We start from the raw sequence: 25,305 nt of genomic DNA, 5'->3' as shown, positions 1-25,305 counted from the left end.
ACATCCTGAGAAAAACTAAATCACAATAGTGTATAGAATTGTGACATAAAAATCGGGAATAGAAACCGCTGATGAGTAAAAATTGGGAATAGGAACTGCTGAGAAAGCTTATGAGTACCCCTATAACTACCTGTAAGCCTCAACCTTCAGTGTGCTGTTGGAGGGAAAACTTCCCCCACTGTACCCAGCTCTGTATTGCTCATACTTTACCATATTAATTAATAAATTGATTGCTGCTTGAATATTGGCCTAGTCAAGCTTCTCATTTATAAATGATCTTCAAGGTCCCTTTCCAAGCCAAACCCTGTTATAATTCTGATACTCCTTCTACTGACACAGTGCAACCAAAAAGAGCTCTGAACAGGGAAGCTGCACAGAAGTAACACTAGTGAGGCAGAACTAGCAGGATTCAGTTTTATTCCACTCTCTCAGCATTTCAGGCTCAGCCAGTGAGTGCACCTCCCACTCGAGCACTTGGAAACTCCGACTGCGGGCTCCTGAGGCGGTTTTGGGAGGGAGCCGCCCAGACAAACCCCTCCGCTGCATTTATTTCTCCACGTGCGCGCTGAGATTGCCGCGTTAGGAGAGCAAGGCACTGCCCGCAGTTATACAGGCGACGAGGAAGAGGCTGACCACCACGAAGGAACACCCAAAGGTGCCTGAGGGAACAAACGCCTTCTTTGCCCACAGCGCCATTTTTATATCGGGCGCGCGCGCCCCCCGCCGCCGTCCCGAGTCCCAATTGGTCACCGCGAGATGGGGCGGGGCTAGAGCAGCCGGGCGGGCGGTGGCGCATGCGCCATTGGCGGCCCGTTGGGGGCGCGCGGTCACGTGGCGGGGGCGGCGGCCGTTGGCGCCTCAGCGACCGGGAGGACTCCTGCGGCGGTGTCGCCACAAGGTGCGGGTGCCGGGGGCGGCTCTGCTCTTTTCTCCCTTTCCCCTTCCCGGCTGTTTTACTTTCTCCTCCCTCAGTTCGGGCGCATCCAGGTGCGGCCCCAAGCTGGGTCTCCCGGTGACTGGCGGGAGCGGCCCAGCGGACCAGGGGCCCTCTCCGGCCCTCACCACCCGCCTTGTGCTGCAGCTGAGCCCGGGCAAGCGCGGCGTTCGCGATCTCTGCCTCTGCTCTTATCCTTTGGACTCAGGCTTTGCATTGGTCATCCTCAACATTTTTCCTCTCTTTAGGAGTGTGCGTGTGAGAGAGAGAATGTAGTAATTTGCTACTTAATTTTGTGCCGTGATAAACTTGTATAGCTCATCGGGTGACTAAGGGAGGGCTGGCAGGATCCAGAATGCTACTGTCCCTCTTTATGCTGTAAATAATCCTTTTATATGTACATAATCCTTTAATAATCCTTTACCGAAAATGTCTCATGGATCTTCGGCTTTACACCTCACCTGATTTCTTTACGCTGTTGCTACTTTTTCTGTGATACCGTGTCTCTAAGTATACTAAGATCAGTATATATGATGTTGAAAAGAATTGTTTCCTGTTGTGTCGTGTTGGTTAAACTCTTTAGTGCTATATGAATAGCTCTCTAGATTTTTTAGAGTTGGTAGTGGCTTTTGAAAGTCTTTGTTTTCTTGTTTGTGCGAATATTTTCAGGGTTATAAGTTTTTAAAGATCCAGTAAAAATCTTACTCGATTTGGGGGCAGGGGAAATTTAGACTTTCACAGTAAAATCTCGAGGGAAATATAATTTGAAATTTTTCGTCCTTGGAAAACTTGAATAAAAAATCGTTAGTGAGCAGTTTCAGCTTTCCAGTGAAATGCTTGGTACGCAGGCTGTTGCTGGAGTTACAGAGTCTGTACGGCAGAAAACCTTGGAGTGCAGCCAAAAACATCAACAAAATTGCTGTTGTATCTTACATCTTCTCTACAACGGTTATGAGAGTATTTCAGTACAAATCGCCCGAGTGACCAGCGTGCTTTACTGTGGGGTGTGCTTTTCGGTAGTTGGTGGGTTTGTTTTTAAATCTTCCCAGGAGCAGAATGGTGTTCACCCTTCATTTTGCAAATGTTGGTGCCTCGTCCACGGAATAGATTGTGAATGTCATCCTGTTGCAGTGTTTGGTGCATAGCTCAAATAAGTTCAAAAGCATTATCTTTTGTGACTGTGACAAAGACAGAGCCAATGCTGTTGCCTGCAGTTAAGAGCCATTAAGATTGGAAAAGACTTCTGAGATAAAGTCCAGCCTTCAGCTGGGACAGACCTGAACAGTTGTAGCTCTCACATTTGAGAGCATAATGATAGAGTTACAACATTATGGCAGTATCCTGTCTTTATAGGTGTTTTGCCAGTGTAATTTATGCACAATTTCTCTTTTTCTTTGCATTGTTCTCACAGAAGTTGATTATTCAGCTTATTCAAAGATGAAGAGGAAACTTGCAGCAGCTGGGACATTGAGGCTTAGTCCTAATGAAGAAGCCATGTTTCTGAAAGAAGAGTATGAAAGAAGAAGAAAACTAAGGTTACAACAGGTATGCCTGTATTTTTCCATGTGTTGCATTTCATTTGATGATGTAACAAATAATTTAGAAAAAGTAACTGAAAATATTATTTCCAAATAATTCCAAATAAGCTAAATTTCAAGATGATAGTATTGTAGAATGGTGAATTTTTTTATTTTGGAAAAGACCCTTGAGATCATCATGTCCAGCTATTAATCCAGTGCTGCCAAGTCCACTGCTAAATCATGTCCCTAAGTGCCACAACTTTGAACTTTTCAAGGGATGGTGACTCAACCACTTCCCTGGGCAGTTTGTTCCAGTGCTTGACAACCTTTTCTGTAAAAAAAAAAAAAATAGCCTAAAATACAAAGTGGAAAATAATAAACTAGGTTTACTAAGTTTTCAGTATAGTTGTTGATTTTAATCTTGAATTGTAATAGGAGCCTTTCGTAGATTATTGTGTTGTATTTTTGGAGGGAAGGATATTCCAAGTAGTGTTTGTGGTTTGTCACTTGTATGTCATTTTTTGGACTTTACCAAAGTGTTTAATTAAGATTAAATGTATTATTTTAGATATTAATTTTGGAAAAAGATAACAGCAACTTGAAAGTATTTTCTGGACAGATTGTGAATGGAGTAGTAGATGAGATGGAAGGAGGGTAAACTGTTGTGGGAAGTCTTGCTGCAAAAAGTATTATGCTTTTCTTGAATTGCTGATAAACATAAATGCTATTTCTACAGGTCAGAGAGCAGCAGAAGTATATCTCCTACCAGATAAGGCAGAAGGTAAAGCAGAGGAGAGAAGAACAGCTTCATCAGTTAGAGGAGGCACTGAGAGCTGAATGGCAGAAGGCACAGGATGAGAAGATGAAAGCCCTGGAAGAACTGTATCTCTCAAGCTTAAGAGCGATTGGGGAGGGTCACCGACAGGCCAAGGAAAACGTAAGTGAGCTTGGTATTATTGTGTCACAGTTTCACCCCAGCCAGCAGCCAAGCACCAGGCAGCTGCTTGCTCAGTCCCTCACCAGTGGGATCTGGGAGAGAATCAGAAGGGTGAAAGCCAGAAAAATCATGGGTTGAGATATAGACAGTTCAATAGGGAAAGCAAAAGCCACATACGGAGCAAAGCAAAATGAGGAATTCATTCACATCTTCCCATGAGCAGGCAGGTGTTCAGCCACCTCCAGGACAGCAGGGACCCATCATGTGTAATGGTTACTTGAGGAAGACAAGCACCATCATGCCAAACATCCCCCCCTTCCTCCTTCATCCCCCCCTTTATGTACTGAGCATGATGCCACATGGTCTGGAATATCCCTTTGGTCAGCTGGGATCACCTGTCCTGGCTGTGCCTCCTCCCAGCCTCCCATATACCCCCCACTCTCTCACCAGTGGGGCAGCACAAAGAGCAGAAAAGGCCTTGGCCCTGTGTGAGCCCTGCTCAGCAATAACAAAAACATTTCTATATTATCAACCCTGTGTTCAGCACAAATCCAAAGCACAGCCTCATACCAGCCACTGTGAAGAAAATAATTTCTATTCCAGCCAATACCGGCATATATTGTCAGAGCCAACTTCAATGTTTTAGAAATACCAAAATTGCTGTTTGGTTGGTTTTTCCTTTGGCATTCCTGATTTTGAAGTCCTGATACCTAAATAGACAACTTTTTAAGCATGGAAACTTCTTTGAAGTGGTTATGTGAAAGAATCCATGTCTCCCAGGGCTGTTGTATGGGTCCAATCCGGCTAGCTCAGACCCTGGCCCACACGGTCTTACATGAACAAAGTTAAAGACAAGAAGCGCTCTTCTCTGCATGGGGACAAGTGTCCAGTTTATTGGCTTGGGACAGGACACGGCTGGTGCAGCAACCACCCAAGTAGAAAAGAGGCCGAACTATGCCTGCAGTGGAGTTTTATACCCGAGGATGGGGGCGGGGAAAGAGGATCAGGGCCAATGGGATAACAATGGGGAGGGGCGAGGGAAGGGGTAACCAGGGGCCAAACCACGAGGGTGTATAGCAAGGGGGTGCATGGGGGAGAGACCATGTGATGAGAAAGGGGAAATAACCTATGTGACATACCATACTCAGTACAAACCTCCCATCACCCACTGCAAAACAACTACTAAATAAACTATTTAGTGCAATACAACAGTTATGTACTTTTTTTGCAGCTATCTTCCCAAAAGATAGGCCTTGACAAGAGAGACTATCTGTGAAGGCTTTTTCTTCACTTTCTGTGAAGTCTGCCGGGCAGACTTTAAAGTTACTTTGATTGTATTAGCCTGTATGATCATGTATGTTTGTACTTGGCTAAACTGTACATAATGACTCAGTATCTCAATTATACCAGTAATACAGTAATTTTTTCTCCACCATGGATCTTTTTATAGTTAAGAAAATCCACTTAACTTTTTCTTTCCCTTCAGTGCTCCAGTGACATGGAAAGCCTTGGTAAGGGCTTCAGAGGCCTTTGCTTATTGCAAATGGGTGTCACTTTTTAATTCTGCACCTATGAACTGGTTTCACTTTCTTTAAAATCCTGTAACTTGTGTAGGCTCTGCTTGAGAGATCATTGAGATTGCTGGATAGAATTTTTCTATCGGTTTGACTCTGAATTAGGTTTACAGAAATCAGCCAGACTTCTTACGTGGATTTTGTGAAGTAGCTTACTTCCTGCATTAGTCAGGATCTTTAAATCCAAGTAAAATAGCATTATGCCTTTCCATTTATCCATGTCTTTTCTTTATAAAAAGTCCTTTCCAATGCTAGGATAGGTGAGTTAGCAAAAAAATCTGGAACTAGTGTTATAGGAACAGAGAAGTAATAAATGTCTGTTGATGACTGAAGGGTAGTACACACTTTTTCTGCATAGTTTAGTCTGCATTTAACACAGGCTGTTTAAATAACTGTGTTTAATTATCTTTTTCATCAAACTGATCTAAAAGAAGCTAGGATTTCTACATCAATATTTGGTTAAATTGGCTGAGGGATGTGGCAGGTTCACCGCTGTTGTTGGCGGAGAAGATGAAAATAAAGATGGCAGAGAAGTAAAAGTTATTAGAGTATTTTAAGCTTAATACAGTAGAAGGTAGTTTTGAGGTTGTGTTTCTCACCAGCAGTATCTAATTTGAAATATCGTACTAATAGTATAAGATGTGAGTAAAATTCTGTATTAAGTGATGACAATATTTTAATGTTAAGGAACCTGACTTAGAAGCTCTGGCAAAGCAAGCAGAAGAAAGGAAACAAAGAGCAGAGACGAGACATAGAAAAGCTCTGATAGAGCAGAAGCACCAAAAAGAAAAATTACTTCGTGAGCAAGCCAGGTATGTAATAGTTATTTTGTTTTATTAAGAATGAACTTTACGGTGTCACAGGGCAAAAATGTTGATGCTTCTTGATTGGAGCTTTTTCAATTTTGAAATGTTATGGGTTAGAGGATTAATGCTCGTGGACAAAGCTTGTGGCTTTTGATAAAAACTGTATCTTTAAAAACAAGACAAGAATGTCAGATATTCAAGCTGGCCTTATAGATTCTCCAGGAGTGACATATGAAGTGAGGTATTGTCAGGCCAGTTCCTGATGGAGAGTTAACCACCTGGAAAAAGGACTGAGTGCTTTTGTCATGGTCTTCCTTCTTAGGTTTTTTTTGTAAGCAGATTGGACCAAACTTGAGCTGTTATAGAATATGGTCTGTGTCCTCTTGGGCATAGCGGTACTTGAGTAGAGCTAAGACCTGTAAATTAAGTAGTTAACTATATCTACACTCAAGCAATTAAAGTGTGTTGAAGTGCACAATGCTTTCTGGAAACTTAGGTCAAAAGCAGAGATTTTGCATTGCTTTTGGGATGCTTGTATATATGAATGTTTTTGCATAACTTGAAGAAGGTAATTTTTAATGCTGCCTTCCAGCGCAAGTTCTGTTGTCTTTTTAATATGCTTCCCCATGCCTATGGCCTAACCATTCAATGCAAGTACTTAGGAATCTGATTTCAGGTTTACCTTTTATTTTGCACTGTTCTGTCACTGTTGCTTGAATAATTTTCTGTCTCCTCTTTTGTGGTTTGTTTTGTTTCTGTCTGCACGTAGACGAGCAGATGCACGTAAACGGGCTCTGGAAGTGGAAAGACAAAGAGCAGCCAAAGTTGCTAGCCTGCCACCTCCCCCACCTCGTCCTTTTGAGGTATGTATCTGTAAAACAACAATGATCACAATTTCAGGGGTACCATATATAAGTATTTGCATATATAAGTAGAGTGGCTCAGCAAAAACCAAAAGAATGATTTAACTAGATATTAGCAGATTTCTTGCTACTAAGCTTGGGTACTTTATTGATCTCTTGTTATATGTGAATTTTATTTCTTGTAATCAGACTCTTATTTTTGTAATCTGTCTTTTTAAACTTTCATCATATCTCATTTTCATTTAGTAGCCCCAGTGATATGAGACTTTACAATGATCTCTCAGCATGTACATTACATGCCTCCTCAGCCTGCTGTCATATTGATACAGTTAGCAGTTTGTTTAGTTCTGTAATAATTCTGTCTTTTTAGCTGTGGGGCAGCTTTGTTGGGGTTTTCTTCTCCCTTCAATTTCTTTTTCTTGTTGGGAGTACTAAATAAAGAGGAAGCTCTTTAATTTTCATAGGAAACCATCACCCAAGTCTGTTGGGAGGCTGCAGCCTTTTGAGGTGTGCCTTTGTACCCCATTCACGCTGCTTTGGTTTCATAGAGCTGGTGCATACATGTAGAATTTCCTGTAGGATTGCAGCTCTAAACTGCAGAAAGAACACTACATGCATTTTTACTTTGTAGTTAACTAACAGAACTTCATGAATGCAGAGTTTAAATTGCCTCTTGGGGTGTTGTACCCTTTTAGACCTTTGGGTTCAGGGATATTCAAACTACTGACAATAAAATAAAGGGTTGAGGTATACTAGCCCCTCTCAGTGAAGCTTTCAAAACTTTTCCCAGCTACATCCCAGCACATTATGTACAGGTTAGAGCACAGGATGATAAGGGTTTGGTGTTGTATCTGGAAAAACTGAGTAAGGTTTGACCCTCCCAGTTTTAAGAATGATTAGAAGGAGTACCCATGGCCTTTCCTTTGTACAAGTTTCTCTCTAGATCTTTTCATTGGTTGCCCAAAGGTTTTCATCTTGTATAAGCTGGATATGAGTGAAGATTAAAACAAGGGTTGTAAGGGAGTGGTAAAGTTTGGGGTTATTTCTGGTGAAGTGTATGCTGTATTGAAATTTAGTACATCTGGAATAAGGTCCTGTCTGGTACAGTTCAGGTAAATTCACACACCCTTTCACTCTGCTTTTGCCATCTATGTTGTGCCACAGGGTCTGTTCCTGGTGTGTCTGGTGTAGAGCAGGTGAAGTCTATATCAGTCCAAACTTTGCTCTTTATTTCCTGGGTTTCAGGTGCTTCTGTTGCTCAGTTTGGCATTGCTGGGAAAGCAGTGAGATGCTGTGGCTTTGCTTTGTAGTAACTTTTGCAGTTTAGAGTGGGTTTTATGTCACATTTTATTTAACCCTTCCCTGTAGATAGTCACTGCAGTTAACATCCCTAACAGCTAAAATGACACAGTACTTAATATGTAATGCTTTTATTTAATACTTTTATCCAGCAACATCAATAATGCATCTTCCTTCCCATTTTATAAACACAGAATTTTCTCCTTATTCTTTAGTGTTTTGTCACCAGGGAAAGCAAGAAGGCTTTGTTTCAGGTTTCTCCAGGTTCTGGTGAAACGGATTCAATTGTGTTGGATGTTATGTCTGGGTCAGTTCTCTATTTAAGTATTGTTTCTTTCCAAAAATTAATGCATTTCCATCCATTAGCAAATGTCCTTTACCCGCCTTTTCAACAAATGGGATTTTTAAGTTGTTTTAGTGGAGTTTCCAAACATCTGGATTTTCTACAGTATGTGGACTTTGTTTCTGTTACGAAGTTCATGTTGTGATAATGGCAGATTGAATAAGTAAAATTTTGCAGACATGTTGAGTTTTGATTGAGGAAAAGAGATTGCTCTGTATATCAGTATTTCAGTATAGCACAGCGTGTCAGTTTGTTCCATTTAAAGACTATCTAATTGTAAGACTTTTTCTAGTTTTCATATCTGTGTAGATTTTAGTCTGTGTAGATTTGATCTGTGTAGATTTTAGTCCTTTTGTTGTAGACCTCTGACTGGGAGGGCACAGAGCTAAGAATAAAGTTATTTTCTTCAAAGAGTGTTTGGGTGCCATGTACTTCATGGGGGAAAATGTGAAGTAATTGAAAGATTTAGAAATTTTTATTCCTGTTTCTGATTCAAGAGAGAGAAAACAAAAGATTGACTGTCATCTGGGGGAGGGTAAATCTAGGGCTTTGTCTTGCAAGTGTGTTACTCAAAAGGCGCTGAATTTAAATTGTTTAACTTTAAATCCTGTGAATTACAGCAAATTACAGGGTCATCTGAGTAAGTCTGCTTGTTTTTTCAAATGTTTGCCTAAGGAGCTTACTAAATGCAACTGTAATCATAATCTGATGCTCTGTCAAGTAACAATTGACTATAATTTCACAAAAATGAGCTCTAGGGCATTGTTGTTCATGGCATGATTACTTGGAATTTAAGAAACATTCTCTAAAAATACTCCTATTATTGTGATTTTACCCAGTTAGAAAAGAAGTATTTTTTCTCTGATGTCATAGCCCATTTTGGTTCTCAGAATTACAGATTTTAGAAGTTGAGGCCATATTTAGTTAGACCAAACGAAAAGTTACTTAACTGAAGTTAAACTGTAAAGACCATTTTATTGAAAAATGTTGCAGAGTTCTTGGAAATGTACTTTTTCTTACATGATCTATTGGATTTTTATGGAATGGAAACAAAACCTAAAAAGAATTACTATACTCTGCTTGAGTATTCATAGCATTTGTAGAGCTGGGGTCATGAGTTTTTGTTGGGATTTTTGTCCCATTTTGTGATACCTTGCTGCTCCAGTTTTGCCTGATTTCCTTTCATCAAAAAGCAAATAATTCTATACTAAAAAAAAAAAAAAAGGAGGAGGAGTTAGAAAACCATGATAGAAGTGTGGTATTTTTTTCAGCCTAAATATAAAATTTTGGAAGTTTGATTGATTACATGTAATTAATAATTTGTTATTGGTTTGTTAATTTAATTTTTTTAAAATAATTCAGAAGATATGTTTAATTGTACATTCTGAAATTAACCCAGTACAGGGCAAGCACTGGTAATCTGGCTAATGAGGCTTAGGTCTGGGATTTGTCTGTTTTTATAGCTATAATCATTATCTGCAAATGTTGATCTGTTACAATTACTATGATTTTTATTGATTAAGAAATTCAGCATATTGTTTAGGGACCATAACATAAGTTACTGAAGTTCTGTTGGTAAGGCTGAAAGTAGTTTTACTGGTTTTGGGTCCCTTATGACAAGAAAGACATTGAGGTGCTGGAGTGTGTCCAGGGAAGGGCAATGGAGCTGGGGAAGGGTCTGGAGCACAAGTCTGATGAGGAGTGGTTGAGGGAGCTGGGGGTGTTTAGCCTGGAGAAAAGGAGGCTCAGGGGGAGCCTTGTCACTCTCCACAAGTGCCTGAAAGGAGATTGTAACCAGGTGAGGGTTGGTCTCTTCACCCTGAAGGTAACAAGTCATAGGACAGGAGGAAATAGCCTCAAGTTGCACCAGGGGAAGTTTAGGCTGGATATTAGGAAAAAATTCTTCACTGCCTTGTCAAGCACTGGAACTGACTGCTTGGGGGAGTGGCGGAGTTGCCATTCCTGGAGGTATCTAAAGGATGTGAGTTGGGACACTCAGGAACATGATTTGGACATGGCAGTGCTGAGTTAATGGCTGGACTTGAAGGTTTTTTCTGATATAAATGATTCTATAATTCTTCTATTTTCATTTAAAGACTTTCTACAGTCTTCGTAAAAAAGTAATAGTCATTCCTGAAATTTTGTATGCCTCATTTTATGCAGAGATAAGTTTAAGGTATTCCTGAGACTTGATGCTGTTCTTTGTGTGTGTTCATTTCTCTATTGCCATGTTAGTTTTAGAGCACTCAAGCTATGAGTCTTTCCAGTTTAGTTAATGTGGATAAGAACACCTTTTAGGAGAAGGTTGAGGGAAGAGGAAGCTGACAGAAAATTAGTAGAGGAGATGTTAAGTACAAAGAGGGGTCCTACAGGATATTGAGTAACCTAACCTGGCTACTTTGCTAGTGAGAACATGAGGCTAAGCCAAAGAGGGAGGGTCTGGTGCTTTATTGTTCAAATTTCCATAAAAGAGTTGAAAAAACCCCACAGCAACTTAGCATTCTATGAATAGACACTTTTCAGTGAAGTTACAGAAAATGCTCTTTTCTCTGGTCAACTAAAATTGGACATAATGGCTCCGAGTTTCCTAAAGCAAGTCTGTAAATGACAAGTGTTGCTTTGCTGTTGGGTATAATTATTTTGTGGGTCTGTGGCTGCCCTGCTCTGAGGTGAATGTGACAGCTGTTGTAAGTGGGATTTGTATTAATGCATTAAACTCAAGTGCTTTTAAATTAGTGCTTTTGAAACATGACACTGATGAGCATCAATTTCTGTGCAGGGGTTTGCCCAAGATGCTCTCCATTATTAAAGCCCTCTAGATCTGTCTTGTGCTGATGTGGTTTATTAATTATTACATGTATGTAAGGTTTTAAACACTATTTTCAGGACAGAATTTGGTGGGGTGGGTTTCTTTTAATAATAATTTAGCTATACAGATCACTTCTGTTTAGTTGCTGGGATGGAGATACCGTTCTGTGATACAGCTGTAGTTACACTTTTCTTCCTAGAGTTTTGAAGTGAAAAAGATCCTTGCCATGAAGCCCTGTGGTGCTGGCAACTTTTCTGTTACACGTTACCATATTGCTGAAGCTTTGGTGGACAGAGAAGTGGACGGAGAGCAGGTGATTAACTCCAACTGTTTGTGCTACAGTCTTACATGTGTGTTTCTTTACATTGAATTCATTGTCTGGATATCAGCTGATGACTGTTTAAAGATACGAACTTGTATAAAGCAGCTTACACTACTTACTAAAGAGAATCTCAGATGGGCATCCTTGTAAAGCCTGTTACGTGCTCTGTCACTTAGGGGATCACACCTGGCAGTCCCTTGTGAACAGGCTTTTACTGGAAGGTGAGATCACAAGACTGGTATAACGTTCAAACATCCAAACTGGAAAACTTGTGGCTCATGCTGAATTGATAGCTGCAGTTGGTCTGCTTTTTTCTCTTCCCCTCTTTTTAGCAATGTACTCCCAGACTTGCCTTGCATTTGGCTTGCTTATTTGGAATTACTTTTTTTTTTCCTAAGTATATTTTTATGTTAGTAAGATTTTTCTTCCTTGAAAGTTGCAGATTGTTTCTGGTTTCCCAAGTGAGATGGAAGATACATCAGAGATTTTTTTTTTCCCCTTGTTTAAAACAAAGTCATGAGGATAGAAGTTCCCAATCTGTAATTTTGACCATATCATTCATTTTACCATGTATTGTAGAAAAAATAACCACTCTGTGATAACAAATAATATAAATTATTATCTCCACTACAGCTTGAAACTGGAACACTTTGTCACCTAAACTTACAAAATATATAACAATGAAATTTTTTTTCAAAGGTAAAAAATTATTTTTGTCCTGCTTGCAAGATAAACCTTCAACGATGTTCATATGGCATTGTATGTCTTTTTTAAGTGCTTTTGCTGCAGAATTATTCATTTATTTATTGTTATGTATGCTTTAAACTATCACACAACTTTGTGGACTAAACTACTGATTGATTGCCAGCCAGATGCTCATTTAGCTGCTGAAGAAGAAGGGAGACGTTTGGAGGAACTACACAGGGAGGCAGAGAGGGAAAGAAGAAAGCAGCTTGAAAAGGCCCATATTAGGGGAAGTCATGCCTTGAAGAAGATCCAGTTGGCCAAGGTAGGCAAAGCAGTTATGCCTGTTTTTAATGTCAGAACTACCACTGTTAAGTAAGTTGTAGGTAAGTGATTAATAAAGGAATTACACTTACAGGAGGGAAATTCATGGACTAAATAAAGTTTGCAGAATGTCTTTGCAAAAAAAAAAAAGTCAAAATCTGTTTGCTTATTTTGGCATCTAATTTCATTTGGCATCATCATTTCATTCTCATTGGAGTGAGAATGAAAGAACATCCTCTTAATTTTTGTTATCTGAATGTTTGACCAGCTATTAACCAAGAGGTAATAGTCAAGCAAAACTTTTTTAATAGGTAGTGAGTTCTGCTTTTCCACATTAGCTTTAGTTGGAGTTGTTGATTTGGTGCTTCAGAGGAAAAAATAATTGCTAAGGAGGTAACAAGTTTTATTTTACTTTATTTTTACTTAAAGACTGATGCTCTGTTAGTGTGCAAGTCTGGAAATGGTGAAATAGTTTCCTTTAAGAAATAAAAATTAAACTACTGAGAAAAGTCTTTGTACTGAGATCTACACTCAAAAATTTTTGTGGTCTGATAGCTTCACATGTATTTTTATTGGCTAGAAAAAGAAAAGCTTGCTTTTTAGCAGCTGGCATATGATTGGCCCTGAATGAGTAACCAAACTAAAATGGGGATTTCTGGAAATATTTCTGGTGCTCCTGAAATTAACAGAAAAAAAAATCCCAACAAACTTTTTTTTTAAAATAGCTCTCACATATACTCAGTGTGCCAAAGAGTATTTAGTTTGCATCTTCAAAAGTAGCAACTGCAGAATTATATACTAGCAAAAGTCACTTGGAAAAAGAAATACTTACTTACCTTATAAAACAGGAAGTTTTATTATCTTGAGGGAAGTTGGCCTGCAGGTGTGGAGTCTGATCTTTTATTTAACATCAGATCTTGTAGGTAGTATTGATGACTCCTGTGTCCAAAGGGCTGATACAGTCTTCTCCTGAGGAAGCACTTTCTCCCTAGAATAACATTAACTTTGAACATTAACCAAACATCATGGTAACCAAATGGAAGCATTTTCTATCAGTCTTGATATGTGGCTGTCTGAATGTGAACAGTGAAGGTTTATGTTATCCCTTCTTTATTCTTGAAGGACAGGGAAAGATTCCTGGAAGAACTGGAGCAAATGCATGCTCAGGATCGGATGCGCAGGAGACAGGTTGTCGCACAGATGCCACCTCAGCTTTCAGTGCCACCATGCAAACGCATGGAAATAAAAGAAGAATGGCAGAGAGAACTGGAGTCTGCATTTGAAGAAATGTGCAGTGAAGACAGGAGTAAGTTCTTTATTGGAGGTTGCTGAACTTGGTACCCAGTAAAGGAGAGGCTGCTGCAGCTGCCTCTTCCCAGGTGCGGCTGGTTACAAGACTCTGTGTGTATTCACAGTTGGCACGCACACGAACAGCCTGCCAGGGCATATCCATACAGCTGGTTGTGCAGGCCAGCAGGAGGAACACAGCACTCACATTAAGTACAAACAGCACAAATGGCCTCCTTCTGTTTACTGCTCAGATCAACATGAAGGCCTTTTGTGGGATATATGTCTTTAATATGGTATAGATCCCTCCAGCAGCTGGTCTTAGACGCTCAGTCTATCCAGGAGTTGTCCCCTGTATCCCAGGTGTCTATCTGCTACACTACAGATCCTCCTCAGGTCTTATACATCCAGTCTAGTGTCAAGTGATTCATGCTGGAGCCTTAGAGTTACCTCTCATACTCATGTATGGACTCAAATGCACATGTGCTTAAGTATGTGCTGTGGCTCACTTGATGAATAGTTTTAGACACTTGCTTTTACCTGGCAGCTGGCCCTTGATCCTTAGTCTTCCCAGTTCTGGCTGCTGGGCATGTGAGCCCCCAAGATCTGCTGCTCCACTCCAGTTGTTACTGCACAGACCCAGCTGGGCATGTGAACGTATGCACAGACATGCGCATCCTATGGATTCCTGTGGGAACTGACCTTATATACTCAGTCTACCCAGTAGCTGACCCTGGATCCTCTTGCAGTCTTGGACATGCACACACATGTGCTGGCAGGTTTCTTAGGATCCTTTTCTGTCCTCTGTAGCTGGCTTGAATGCTTGGATCTCCTGATCCCTCTACTAGATAGCTTGTAGGTTCCCTGGCCTCTGCAGTACCCAGCCCAGTCTTACAGCTGCCTGATATGTAACTCCTAAGCCTCTTACCATTCTTGCTAGCTAGTCTGGCTTGTGATTTGCTAGCCACTGCATGCTGATACTCATAGCCACCTAAATGCACTCATTATGGCCGCTGCAGTTAGCAATGCTCTAGACTCAGGTGCACCTGTGACTTCTGGTCCCTGTTTCAGTTGCTTGCCCTTACATATCTGTATACACACATGCATACAAAACACAGTGTTCCTCACATAGAAAAACAGCTACAAGTGGAAATTAGTGAGAATAGACTGTCAGGTACAGTGCATGGCCAGACAAGTGGACTGACTGTCTCATTTTACCTCACTATTTTTACACTTTTATCTCATAGTTGTTCTGCCCCTGACTAACTTGATCCTTTCCCTGCCTTGGGTTCCTCCCCTAAGTACATGTAACAAGCATAAAATTTCAAGGTGATCTTCTCCTGTGTCCCACATCCCTTGTAGGCAGTAACCCTCTCAGTCAGTAAGGTGATCATAGGGGAATTCCTGTTGTGCAGTCCTCTGGGATTTCACACCTGGACTGTGCAATCACTCTCCTGTGGCAGCCTTGTGAACAGCCAGGTCAGGGTGTGTCTTTTCCCCAGTGAAGTTATTGGGACCATGCGTAATTTTTCTTGTGAGCTGATTTTGGTGTAAAGCTGGGCCTTTCCATCCCATCAACTTTCATTTTGAAAAACATAGCATATTCTAGTGGAAACTGCTGTGGAGGTTCTGAATTAATAGATGGCTGTTGATCTAAACAGTTTTGAATCTTGTGTTTTGGTGGGGAAAAAAACGCTGGATTAAATCTATTGTGAAATAACCTATTGATATTTGAATTTCCTGGGGATTTATGTGTGAGTGTAGTCTTGCAGTGTTGTTTGATTTGTATTCCAAATGGTCATTTTATTTCATTGTGCTCTTTTAATTAGACGTGAAAGGAGACCTGATTCTGCAGTTTGAGCCACAACCTTTGCCAGCCCCTTCTGAAAGAGCTCAAGATAATGATCTTGATATCTCCTTGGAGCATGAATCTGCTTGTGATACTCAGCAAGAGTCAGGCCATGTGATAGAAGAGGAGGTCCCTAATGAGCCAGAAAGTAAAACTTCTAAACTGCATATTTAAATTAAACCTTTTCATTTTATATTAGAAAAGATTAGTATATAAAATAAATTTTAGTAATAAGTAAAATGCTTCAAGTAACTTCTTAGTGTGCATAAAATAATTCAGTGTAATTTGGTTTATGTTTAGCATAGAGGATAATACCCTAATGATTATGAATTTAAGAATGAATATGTGACTTCTTTTTCTGATACGCTTCAGTTCATTAGTATGCTGAGAATAATTTTCAGTTGTAAGAACTATACTGTTAGTAGCCATAATTATTCCTGTGTACTTAGTATAAATTATCAATTGATGCTGATGTGTGAACTTCAGATTTCGAGAGATTTCAAAGCTGAAGCTTTATAGTCTGCTTATTGTGTGTCTTTTATGTTCAGGTTTGTGGTTGAGCTGCTGCATATTGTGAGTAGGCTGGAATGGATGCACGAGTGTGTCCTGTTTGCCTGTGGCATGTCCAGGGTCATGTGATGTGAGCCAGAAGTCTCCATGAGCTTTGCTGCTTGGCCAAGCACTTCTGCATCCTTTGGGGGGCACGGTCTGGTGTTTGGTCTGCGGTGCATTGTGTTGCCAGTGCTGATAGAAAGCAGAGGGCAGGTGTGGGGATGGTACTGCATATTTCTGCTACAGATTGACTATAAAATACTGCATCCAGTTTAGTCCTTCTTTCATAGCTTGCAGAGACAAGTTACTGCTTTTTCTCTTGCAGGTAAGAGAAAATTTTGCTAAGATTTTAAAAATACACCTAAGCTATTTGTCCAACTCTGTAAGCAATAAAAAAAAACAGAGTGTTTTTTTATGATATGAAGATATTCGTTACCCAAAACTCTTAACAGTTTCTATTCTTTATAGGGCATGAAGAAGGAAAAACTTGCCAACCTCGATCAAAACTTGCCTTAAAGAAATTGTTGAACAAAATTAGAAGCCAAAAAGATGAGTGGACATCAAAAAGTGAGAAAGAGAGTCAAAGTGAATTTGAAACTATTGAATCAGGCACAATTGCTAGTGAAAGGAGACCATTATGTGATTTAGAACTTAAAAAGGAGCAGCAGAAAAATACAGTGTGTGAAGCCAAAGGTACATACTTGCAGCAAAGTTTGTTGTGTAGGAGCAAAAAGACTTTTATGGGGGGACTGTGACAGTGACTGTGACAAAATTGTTTAATGAACTTTCAGTGTTAAATGTTTTGTCACATTGAATGAAAGTACAGTTTCCTGTCTGTGCCTACAAGGCGTTGTGGATTTGTTGAAACCACAAATAGGAAGATTTTTTGCTCTTATGTCCAACTTGTCCATTAAGATCTTGAAGAGAACAGATGTCCAAAATACCTTTCTCTCTTTTAAATCTCACTCAAATTGTCCCACTTGGTATTGCTGTACTTTAATAGGTGTTTGCCTCCAGGGATAGAATTCTCAGTGCAGGAGTCAGCATTGAAGTTCTGTACCTGTTGAACTGCAAAGCTGCTTTCTTTGGAGATTGACAGCTATAAATGCCGAAGACAAGCATAAGCTGATGAGTGGAGTTTTTTTCTGCTGTTAGGCACCATTCCAAAAAACCTTTTTGTTAAATTGGAATTTATAGCAGTTAGACACTGCAGTTCATTTGATAGCTGGATCATCTTGGGGTTACTTCCCATGTCTGTCCTTGGTGCCTTCTGGTTAGACTAATGCTGAATTAGTGATCTTGTACATTGAGTGGGATTTCTCAAGTTTTCAAGTGATCAGGTTGCGGCATGTGGTTTTGGGTTTTTTGCTTTTGGGTAATTTGTTTCCATAGGGTGATTGGTTTTTTTTAAACAAGATAAAGTGATTTAGTTCCATCATGTACATGGCTATGCCAGCATAATGCCTGGGGATTGGAGAGTGCAGCATGAGTGAAACCATGCCTTGGGGAAAATGTGCTGCTATTTGAAGCTAACAGTACAGGATTGAGACTTGCTTTTTGTGCAATAGCCAAATGTTAGATCATTTGCCCAGTACTGCCAGTTTTAGACCCTCTTTGTTCCAAGAGGTTAATGTGTGGCTTTTGATTCTTCAGGATAATCTTGCTCTTGGCCTCCCAAGTAATATTAGAAATAATTTTCAGTCCCATTGAAGCTGGGACATTACTGGTATTCAAGAAAAACAGACAATAAAGGGCTATTAAAGACTTAAATAATATAAAAAACCTGATTTTCCAGCTTATGGAGACAGGCAGAGTAGTAGGATATAGATCCTTTCAAGAGCAGCTTATGCATTTTGTTGAGAGATATTGGGAAACTGTAAAGCAAGATGTAAAGAAGATCCAAGGCTTGTTCTGACTGCAATTACAGCTAAATAACATGTATATTTTAGACTCTATGAAAATGTTGGAAAATACAGTTGCAGATGAAAAGTCAGTTCCAATCCATCCTCAAGAACAAGCAGCTAAAATCAGAATGGAAGAAGCAGCTAAAATGAGAAAGGAAGAGGAGAAACAGAAGTGGGTAAGTGTGTTTGTATTTATTCTTACCTCAGTTGTGGTGTAAAAAAACGATTAACAGGAGATTTTTAAATATTTCCGGTTATACAGCAGCTATAGGCATTCTTAACATTTCAACTTTTACTGTAACATTTTCTATACTTCTCAAAAATGATGAAGCTGTAGCTGGAATTTAGAATAGAGTTGAAACCCCCAGTTTCTTCAAATCTAACAGGTGCTGTAGGCAAGGGTAGTCATGGTTAAATGAAAATCACAGTTGTACATTAGTATCTTTGTTTTATAAAGGAAGGGTATAGTCAGCAATACATAACTCTGAAAACTTTATTTACCCTGTGTAATAATGTAGGAAAGTCTGTGGGATTGTGTTTAGAGTTACAGGAAAAGCATGCAAACCTTGAGTAATTTTTTTTTCGGTTATCTAGGAAAAAAATGCAGGAAGTTTTTTGTGTGTCTGGGAATGCTATATTTATTACATTTAGAAAATAATTCCTTTATGCATTATTTCATTATATCTATTGTGTATTGTGTTTCACTGTATTTTAATTTTTGTTGTATCCCTAGAGACATACCAGCTGTTATGTGGCAGGTTTAAAAATAGCTGTTTGAAAAAAGGAGAATTTTGGGTCTACATACAGCCTTCAGTTGTAGAGTTTAAGTTCAGAAATCAAGGAAACAAATTTTGACAAAATAGTAATATTTAAAAAAAAACAAGAAGTAACAGATCCTTTGTGAAAGTGTGGCTACTTTTTTTAAGCTTCATTTTCTTGGGTTGCTTTTCCTGACATCCCCTTTCAGACTGTTATTAAAGGCTGTTGTCCACTTCATCTTTGCCAGTACTTTGAAATTTTTCTTTGCTTCCATTCTAAAAGCACATATGCTGTCACTAGGCGTGGATCTAAGTGAATTGTAGCTGATAGGTACATGGAAAGAGAATAAAAATAAACAGACTACTTCAGAAGTTTATGGAGTGCTCTCAAAGTGGTTGTACATTAGCTATTTCAGAAGCTTTTGTAAAGCTTGAATTAATGTTTAGGTGTGTTGAACTCTAATGAAAAACTGAATAAAATGCAAAATAGATTTTTCAAGTAAGTTTAGGAAAATGGCTTCTTTTGCAGTCTTTGGAAGATGATAACATCTTGAATGAATTCTGATTTTATCTATTTTATTAATTTGAGAACAGATAATAATGCAATTATAAATGGACTCGGGGATTGTTAGAAATGTTGAGCCAGTAAAACAAAGTTATTCCTGTAGACTTTGAAACTACTTTTAAAGGTCCTGTTGCAACTTGGTAATACCTGTCACCAGCAATAGAATTTCTTCTGTAATTTGGAACAAAAGTTTGTGTGTGGTGTTGTGTGTGAGCAGTCTGGTTTCTTTGTCATTTGGTTCTAGAGATTCCCCCTCATTTTTCTTTTGATAGAATGAGGAAATAGAGAAACAGAAACAGGAGCAGCTGGCCTTGATTAAAAAAATTGAGGAAGAGAAAGCTCTTTTGGAGGCTGATTATCTGAAGATCCAAATGCAAACTTGTTTGGAGCAGGCTAAGAAAAAAAAGGAAGAGGAAGAGCAAAGTCAGCTGGTGCAAAACCACACTCTCCATTCCACAGACCAGCAGAACCAAATGGAACATGAGGTGAATAATAACAGAAAATTGTGTGTGGGTTTTCATTTACTATTATAATAAAATAAAGAATGCCATTTACCAATTTTGAACTATATCAATTAAGACTATTTTTATTTTTTTAGGCTGTGAGTTATAAATTTGTACATATTAAAGCTTCTTTTTCTAGTGTACAAGCTTCTATTCCACATGGTATCACTGCACCTGAAGGAGTGTCCTGAATATGTGTCAGAGGAGGTTTAGGTTAGATACTGTGGTAAAAGGTTTTTAACCAAGAGGATGGTTGGGCGGAGGAACAGCTCCCAGAGAAGTGGTCACAGCACCAAGCCTCTCTTGAGTTCAGAAGAGTTTGGACAATGCTCTCATTGAGAGCATTGCTGTGACTCTTGGGGATGGTCCTGTGCAGGACCAGGAACTGGACTTTGATGACCTTGTGGGTCCCTTTCAGCTCAGACATTCTGTGATCTTGTGATTGTGACTTTTGCTGTTGTATTGTCTCTCTGTAGTTCTGGGGGCAGCCTTGATAATAATACCTGTTAGTAAAATCTGATTATAGTCACATAATGATTGTACATATAGACATAACCTTTTTCAGAAAGGTAAAAAAAATCATGGTGGGAGGGAAAAGAGAAAAATCTGCCTCTGTCTTTGTTTAAATCTCAAACAGCTGCTTAAAGAAGAGAAATTTATGGAGGCTGTTGAAGGAAAGTAATCTTTTTATATATAAAATCTTGCTTCACTTGCACAACCAGTACTCTTTTGAGAGCCTGACTGCCTTGGAAATGCAGCTACACTGGCTCATTGCTCCCTGAGTTTGCAGGGTATATTTACCTCTTTAGGCTGAGCTGCTGTAAGCACCATTGACTTTGATGGTGTGTGCAGAGAGAGGCTGTAGCTGTGGGCCATCTGCTCTAGAAACTCCTTTAGCTTCATTGCCTCAGGCTGAAATCTCACAGACTTCAAACATGGTGGTACCCAGCAGCTTCTGTAAACTTAGGTGCAAGAGCATACAGCCTAAGGCTGGTGCCATAATAGTTTTCTGTGAGTTAGTTGTATATGTGCAATTAAAATTATTTTATTTTGATTAGACTGGAAATATATCTGAAGCCAGGAGTCCAGGAGAAGACAGTCGTAAACAGACGATACGTAATTTTCAACAACGCCTTCTGCAGCAAAAAAGGTAAGTGTCTTTATGGAATGTAAAGTGTCTTTATTAAATGCCTGTTCAAAGCAATTTGAATGGCCTTGATTATTGAAATTGCTGTTTCTTTTTGCACTGCTTTGAAAAGATTAATGTTTTCGTTCTGTTCAGGTTGCACAAACAAACCATTGAAGAAGTTAGAAAGAATCTACAGGAGTATCAAAATACACTGAGGCAAAGGTACCTGTCTGCTTCTGAACCACCTCTGAGCACCAGGGAAACAAAGCCCATTAATTTCGAGCTGGTCTCAGAGCTGCCCCTGCAGACACAAGGAGTGCAGCCAGTGCAGTACCAGGCATCAGAACAAGTTCATGCCCAAGAGTATGTGCAGTCATTACCTGTGTTTTCAGGAACGTTGGGTATGTTGGAAAAGCAGTCTTCACAGAAGCAGCAAGAGCAAGTGCATAATATTTGTCCTGGAAAATCAGTGCAGTTCTCAGAAGCAGCAGAATTGAAGCATGGAGGGTTTCACTTGCCCTGTGATCGTCCTTCACAGGAACAAGTGGGAATATTCGAAACTGCCAATAATCACATCAGAGAACCATTCCAGTCCCATTTACCATCAGGGTCAGTCAGGAAAGAAGTGACTGCAGTAAGAACACAACCAGAAGCACACCAAGAGCACCTTAGATTTGTGTTGCCTGCAGAAAGTTCCTCTGAGTCTTCAGAAACAGTACACTCTAAAGAGTTACCTCAGAAGATCTCTAACTATCGAAACAAGACAGAAGCTGGAGAAGAGCATCCATTTAAGACATCTGTCATGCCAGCCACAAAGAGATCAGCCTTGGCTGATCCTTTAACCTGTCAGCAGGGATCTGTAGAGAGCAGCAGCAAAACAAGCCCTGATCAACCTCTCAGTCTTTCTGAACCCACAGTTCTAGTGCATGAAGAATCTAAAGCCCAGGGTGTTGAAGAATTCTTGATGTCAAAAGCAGGAGATGCAACTTCATTAAATTATTCTGGTATACTGAGCTTAAGGGACAGAGTGTTGGCCTCATCAGAAAGCATCCAAGCTCAGCAAAAGTATTTGAAAGAATTGCAAGAGCAGCTAGATGCACAAAGAGAAGCTCTTCTTTCTAAACAGAGAATACAAGAAAAACTACTTCTACAGAAGCAAGATAAATTGAAGGAACAGATGCAGAGACAGCAAGAGGCTTTGAAAGAACTTCTAAACAAGCAGGTAAGCTTCAGAAACACTTTGCATGGGTAATCATCAGTAGGTGATCAAACCTACAAGTCAATGCTACATTGTACCCCCATGGAGTGTTGATAGTTTTAGGTGATTTCCCATAATGAAAATTTCAATTAGGACTTCCGATTCTAATCAGTGCTTTTCCTCTGTAAAGCTCTGAGAGCACAGTTTTATTAAGTCTAATAGAAATGCTGTGAAGGTCTTTGCTTGGTCTCTGAACATACTGCCTATTGAAATTGTTGTCTGAATACCTATAGGTAGAGTTGTCTTCATATCTGTAAATGCACCTCTATGTGTTAAGCAGCTCTTGTATTAAAAATACATAAGTAATACCTGAAAGGATATCACAATCATTTTGAATAGATAATTTTTCAAGTTTGTCTTTTTGTGTGTACCCACTATGAAATTGGTTTGGCCGCTGCAGACTCAAGTTGTAATTTGCTTGTTTCTCAGTAACAGAAGAAAAATCCAAGTTTATTTTTGAGCTTATAAAGAGCCTCCTTTTGCCTCTCCTTGTATTTTTGGGTTTTTTTTAAACAGAAGCCATCTTAGAAGAATAACTGTTCCCTGTAGTTCCTGTCTTTTGATTTCACAGTTTCCAAGCAGCTAAAATTCTTGAATTCAGGAGCAGAAAAAGTAAAAGCAGACTTTTTGGGAAATCTTCGTGTTAAAAATGATGAGTACTCTGATCTAATCTCACAAAGGCCTTGAAAATGTAACTAATTGTGATTTAGCACATTAGGTTTGTAGAGCTCAGTAAAATATCTCCATGTCCAAATGTTTTTGTGAGCTAAGCAGATCTGTTTGGTATCCTGTATAATTGAATTACTTTCTCAATGTGCTTAATGTTGTCCTGCATGGAATACACACAAGAGAAAAAGCTCTTTTGAAAAATGAGTATAAATATAATCTTATATAAAACTGCTTCCTCCCTTCTCAGGTGAGACATATGTGCCCAAATGAAGAAATGACAGAGGCACAAAAACCTGTCAGTATAAAGACAACTGACTTCTTGCAAGTCTCAGAAAACTACCAGCAAGAGAATTGTGGCAGGAGTAAATTTCACGGAAGTGAAACAATTTCACGGTGCATTGGCCCAGTTGAACAAACTGGTAAGGCTGTTGTGTTGTTTTTCATTATAATTTTTATTGCTTTACAGCTGAGTTGGAGTTCTCTTCCATCTCTCCAAGTTATTTGAAGAGTGTGTGTGTGTTTGTACACATATTATTGCAACATACTAAACTTTGTTTTGCAGAACAACCTGAGAAAGTTCTCTGTAAAGAACAGAAATGGAGATCTTCCAAACCACCAGTGACTAAAGTCAAGTTAGGTCTTGGTTTGGAACAGCATGAACTTAGTGTTATACCAGAGGTAGACACGCCGAAGAATTGCAGCCTCTCTTTGGCAGGTAAAGTATAAAATATGTAATAAGTGCTGTTATGAGTAATAGATTGGAGGAATATAATCTTTGAGATTATTAGGAAATTATAGCTGATACTGTTGCCTTTCTTAAAGTATAATTTATACTGGCAAAATTGTAGTTCAGAAGAGTTTTCTTTTGTGAGTGTCTGTCTAGAAAAACATAATTTAAACAAAATTTAAACACCAGGAAACAAAAATTCAGTTACTCCATTACCCGAGTTCCCTGTTGATATTTCTTTTGGGCAGGATCTGCATTAATAGGCAGTTTTACAGTAAGTCTAAAGAGAAGTTGGTAGATTTTGTTTAATGGTTTACTTTTTGATTATACCAAGTAAGTGACTGTGAAATCTTTCAAGTAAGGTGTTAGTATCAAGCTTCTACAGAAATTTTTAGGCCATCTTTTTAAATTGTTTTTTCTAGTTAAAAAACACTCGTTGCAAAAACTTGAAGAGCAATAAAAATTTTATAAACATATTTGTTACAGTCAGCTGGCAATGCTTTGCAATTCTCTGTAAGGAATATTCTTTAACAGGTACAACAAACTCATGTTTTCTAGAGGTAAACATTTAATTTTTTTTCAGTGTCTCTTCACATCTAAAATGTAATGCGTATTTTACAGAGCTTTTTATGTTGTGTTCTTAAAAAGGCTCAGCAGAACAATGTGAGTAATTATAGGCCAGTCAGGCCTATTCCTTGCAAAATAATGGAACAGCTGATACGGGACATCCTTCAATTAAAGAAAAGTAGTTAATACTAGTCAGCATCAGTTTATGCAGAAGAATTCTTGTTGGACCAATTTGATATCTTGATTAGATAGCAAGTTCTGTTGGGGAAGGTTCTGATGGAAGGATATATTTATGTTCTCAAAAGCACTTGGCTTAGTAGCTTAAACTTGAACTTTAGTAACTTAAACTTAGTTGTATAATACTGTTATGATCCATGGGTGATTTATTCTTGTATTATCAAACCATTGGTAATGGTAGGTAGTAAAAACTTGAGATTTTTATTGGATTGGTTGGCCAGAAAGGGCTGTTTTGTGGGCTGGGTTGCAAAGAAAGAAATCTTTAAACCAGAGCAGAGAAGTTGTATTACCTCTGGATCTGGAGAAGTTACAATTTTTTGCAACTTTTCTTGGACTTGCTGTGTGAAAAAATTAGAGATTTTTTTGAAGAATTACTTTGGTGGAGTTAGGAATTAGTTTTTGAGAAGTCTATGATCTGCATAATCTTTCAGCCTGTATAATGCATAGACTGATGTGATATGGCTAAATTCATTAAAATGGAGACCATAAAAATTCAGCAGTGTATTTCTGTAGAATAGAATATGCATCTTAATGTTCCTCATGAAGTGCAAAACACTTCCTTTTTATACCTAAACTGATTGCAGGTGTTTTAAATCCAGATAAAACAGATGATGGTTTTAGAGAAACTGCTCAGATTTCAACCTCTGGGGAGTTTGCATGTGTGAAACATCATGCTCTTCATGAAGGTATCTTTCCCTCAGGCATAACAAGCTATGAAGGAAAAGCCCCCAATGAAAGTCCAAGGCAAACTAATCCACCAGGAAGATTATTACAAGAATTGCTGATGATGGCTGCTGAAACTTCATGTGAGTCAGGTGAGGAAGCCCTCTCCCTTCAAAAACACCATTCAGCCATTCAACATTGCTGATTTTGCTGCTGTTTATT

The 25,305-nt window shown here is 39.1% G+C and overlaps 1 protein-coding gene across 2 annotated transcripts in view; it reads left to right on the top strand.

The window, feature by feature from the left end:
* Positions 1 to 823: 823 nt before the first annotated feature.
* Positions 824 to 25,305, top strand: part of CEP295 (centrosomal protein 295) — a 43,630-nt gene continuing 19,148 nt past the window's right edge. The window contains exons 1-17 of one of the 2 annotated variants that reach the window (XM_054628162.2): positions 824 to 898; positions 2,346 to 2,479; positions 3,191 to 3,391; positions 5,653 to 5,777; positions 6,541 to 6,634; positions 11,285 to 11,398; positions 12,276 to 12,416; positions 13,538 to 13,721; positions 15,532 to 15,699; positions 16,572 to 16,796; positions 18,053 to 18,183; positions 19,603 to 19,815; positions 20,892 to 20,983; positions 21,116 to 22,184; positions 23,137 to 23,308; positions 23,452 to 23,604; positions 25,122 to 25,235. In XM_054628162.2, the coding sequence (XP_054484137.2) occupies positions 2,372 to 2,479; positions 3,191 to 3,391; positions 5,653 to 5,777; positions 6,541 to 6,634; positions 11,285 to 11,398; positions 12,276 to 12,416; positions 13,538 to 13,721; positions 15,532 to 15,699; positions 16,572 to 16,796; positions 18,053 to 18,183; positions 19,603 to 19,815; positions 20,892 to 20,983; positions 21,116 to 22,184; positions 23,137 to 23,308; positions 23,452 to 23,604; positions 25,122 to 25,235 (3,304 nt within the window). In that variant the 5' untranslated portion in view covers positions 824 to 898; positions 2,346 to 2,371. Of the gene's footprint in view, positions 899 to 2,345; positions 2,484 to 3,190; positions 3,392 to 5,652; positions 5,778 to 6,540; positions 6,635 to 11,284; positions 11,399 to 12,275; positions 12,417 to 13,537; positions 13,722 to 15,531; positions 15,700 to 16,571; positions 16,797 to 18,052; positions 18,184 to 19,602; positions 19,816 to 20,891; positions 20,984 to 21,115; positions 22,185 to 23,136; positions 23,309 to 23,451; positions 23,605 to 25,121; positions 25,236 to 25,305 lie in introns of those variants that run through there. The other variant, XM_077173981.1, reaches the window with a different exon arrangement.

Source organism: Agelaius phoeniceus, chromosome 2 (genome assembly GCF_051311805.1).
Source record: "Agelaius phoeniceus isolate bAgePho1 chromosome 2, bAgePho1.hap1, whole genome shotgun sequence".
NCBI classification, from domain to species: Eukaryota; Metazoa; Chordata; class Aves; order Passeriformes; family Icteridae; genus Agelaius; species Agelaius phoeniceus.
The sequence above is the reverse complement of the archived record's forward strand: the minus strand, read 5'-3'. Positions and strand labels throughout refer to the sequence as shown.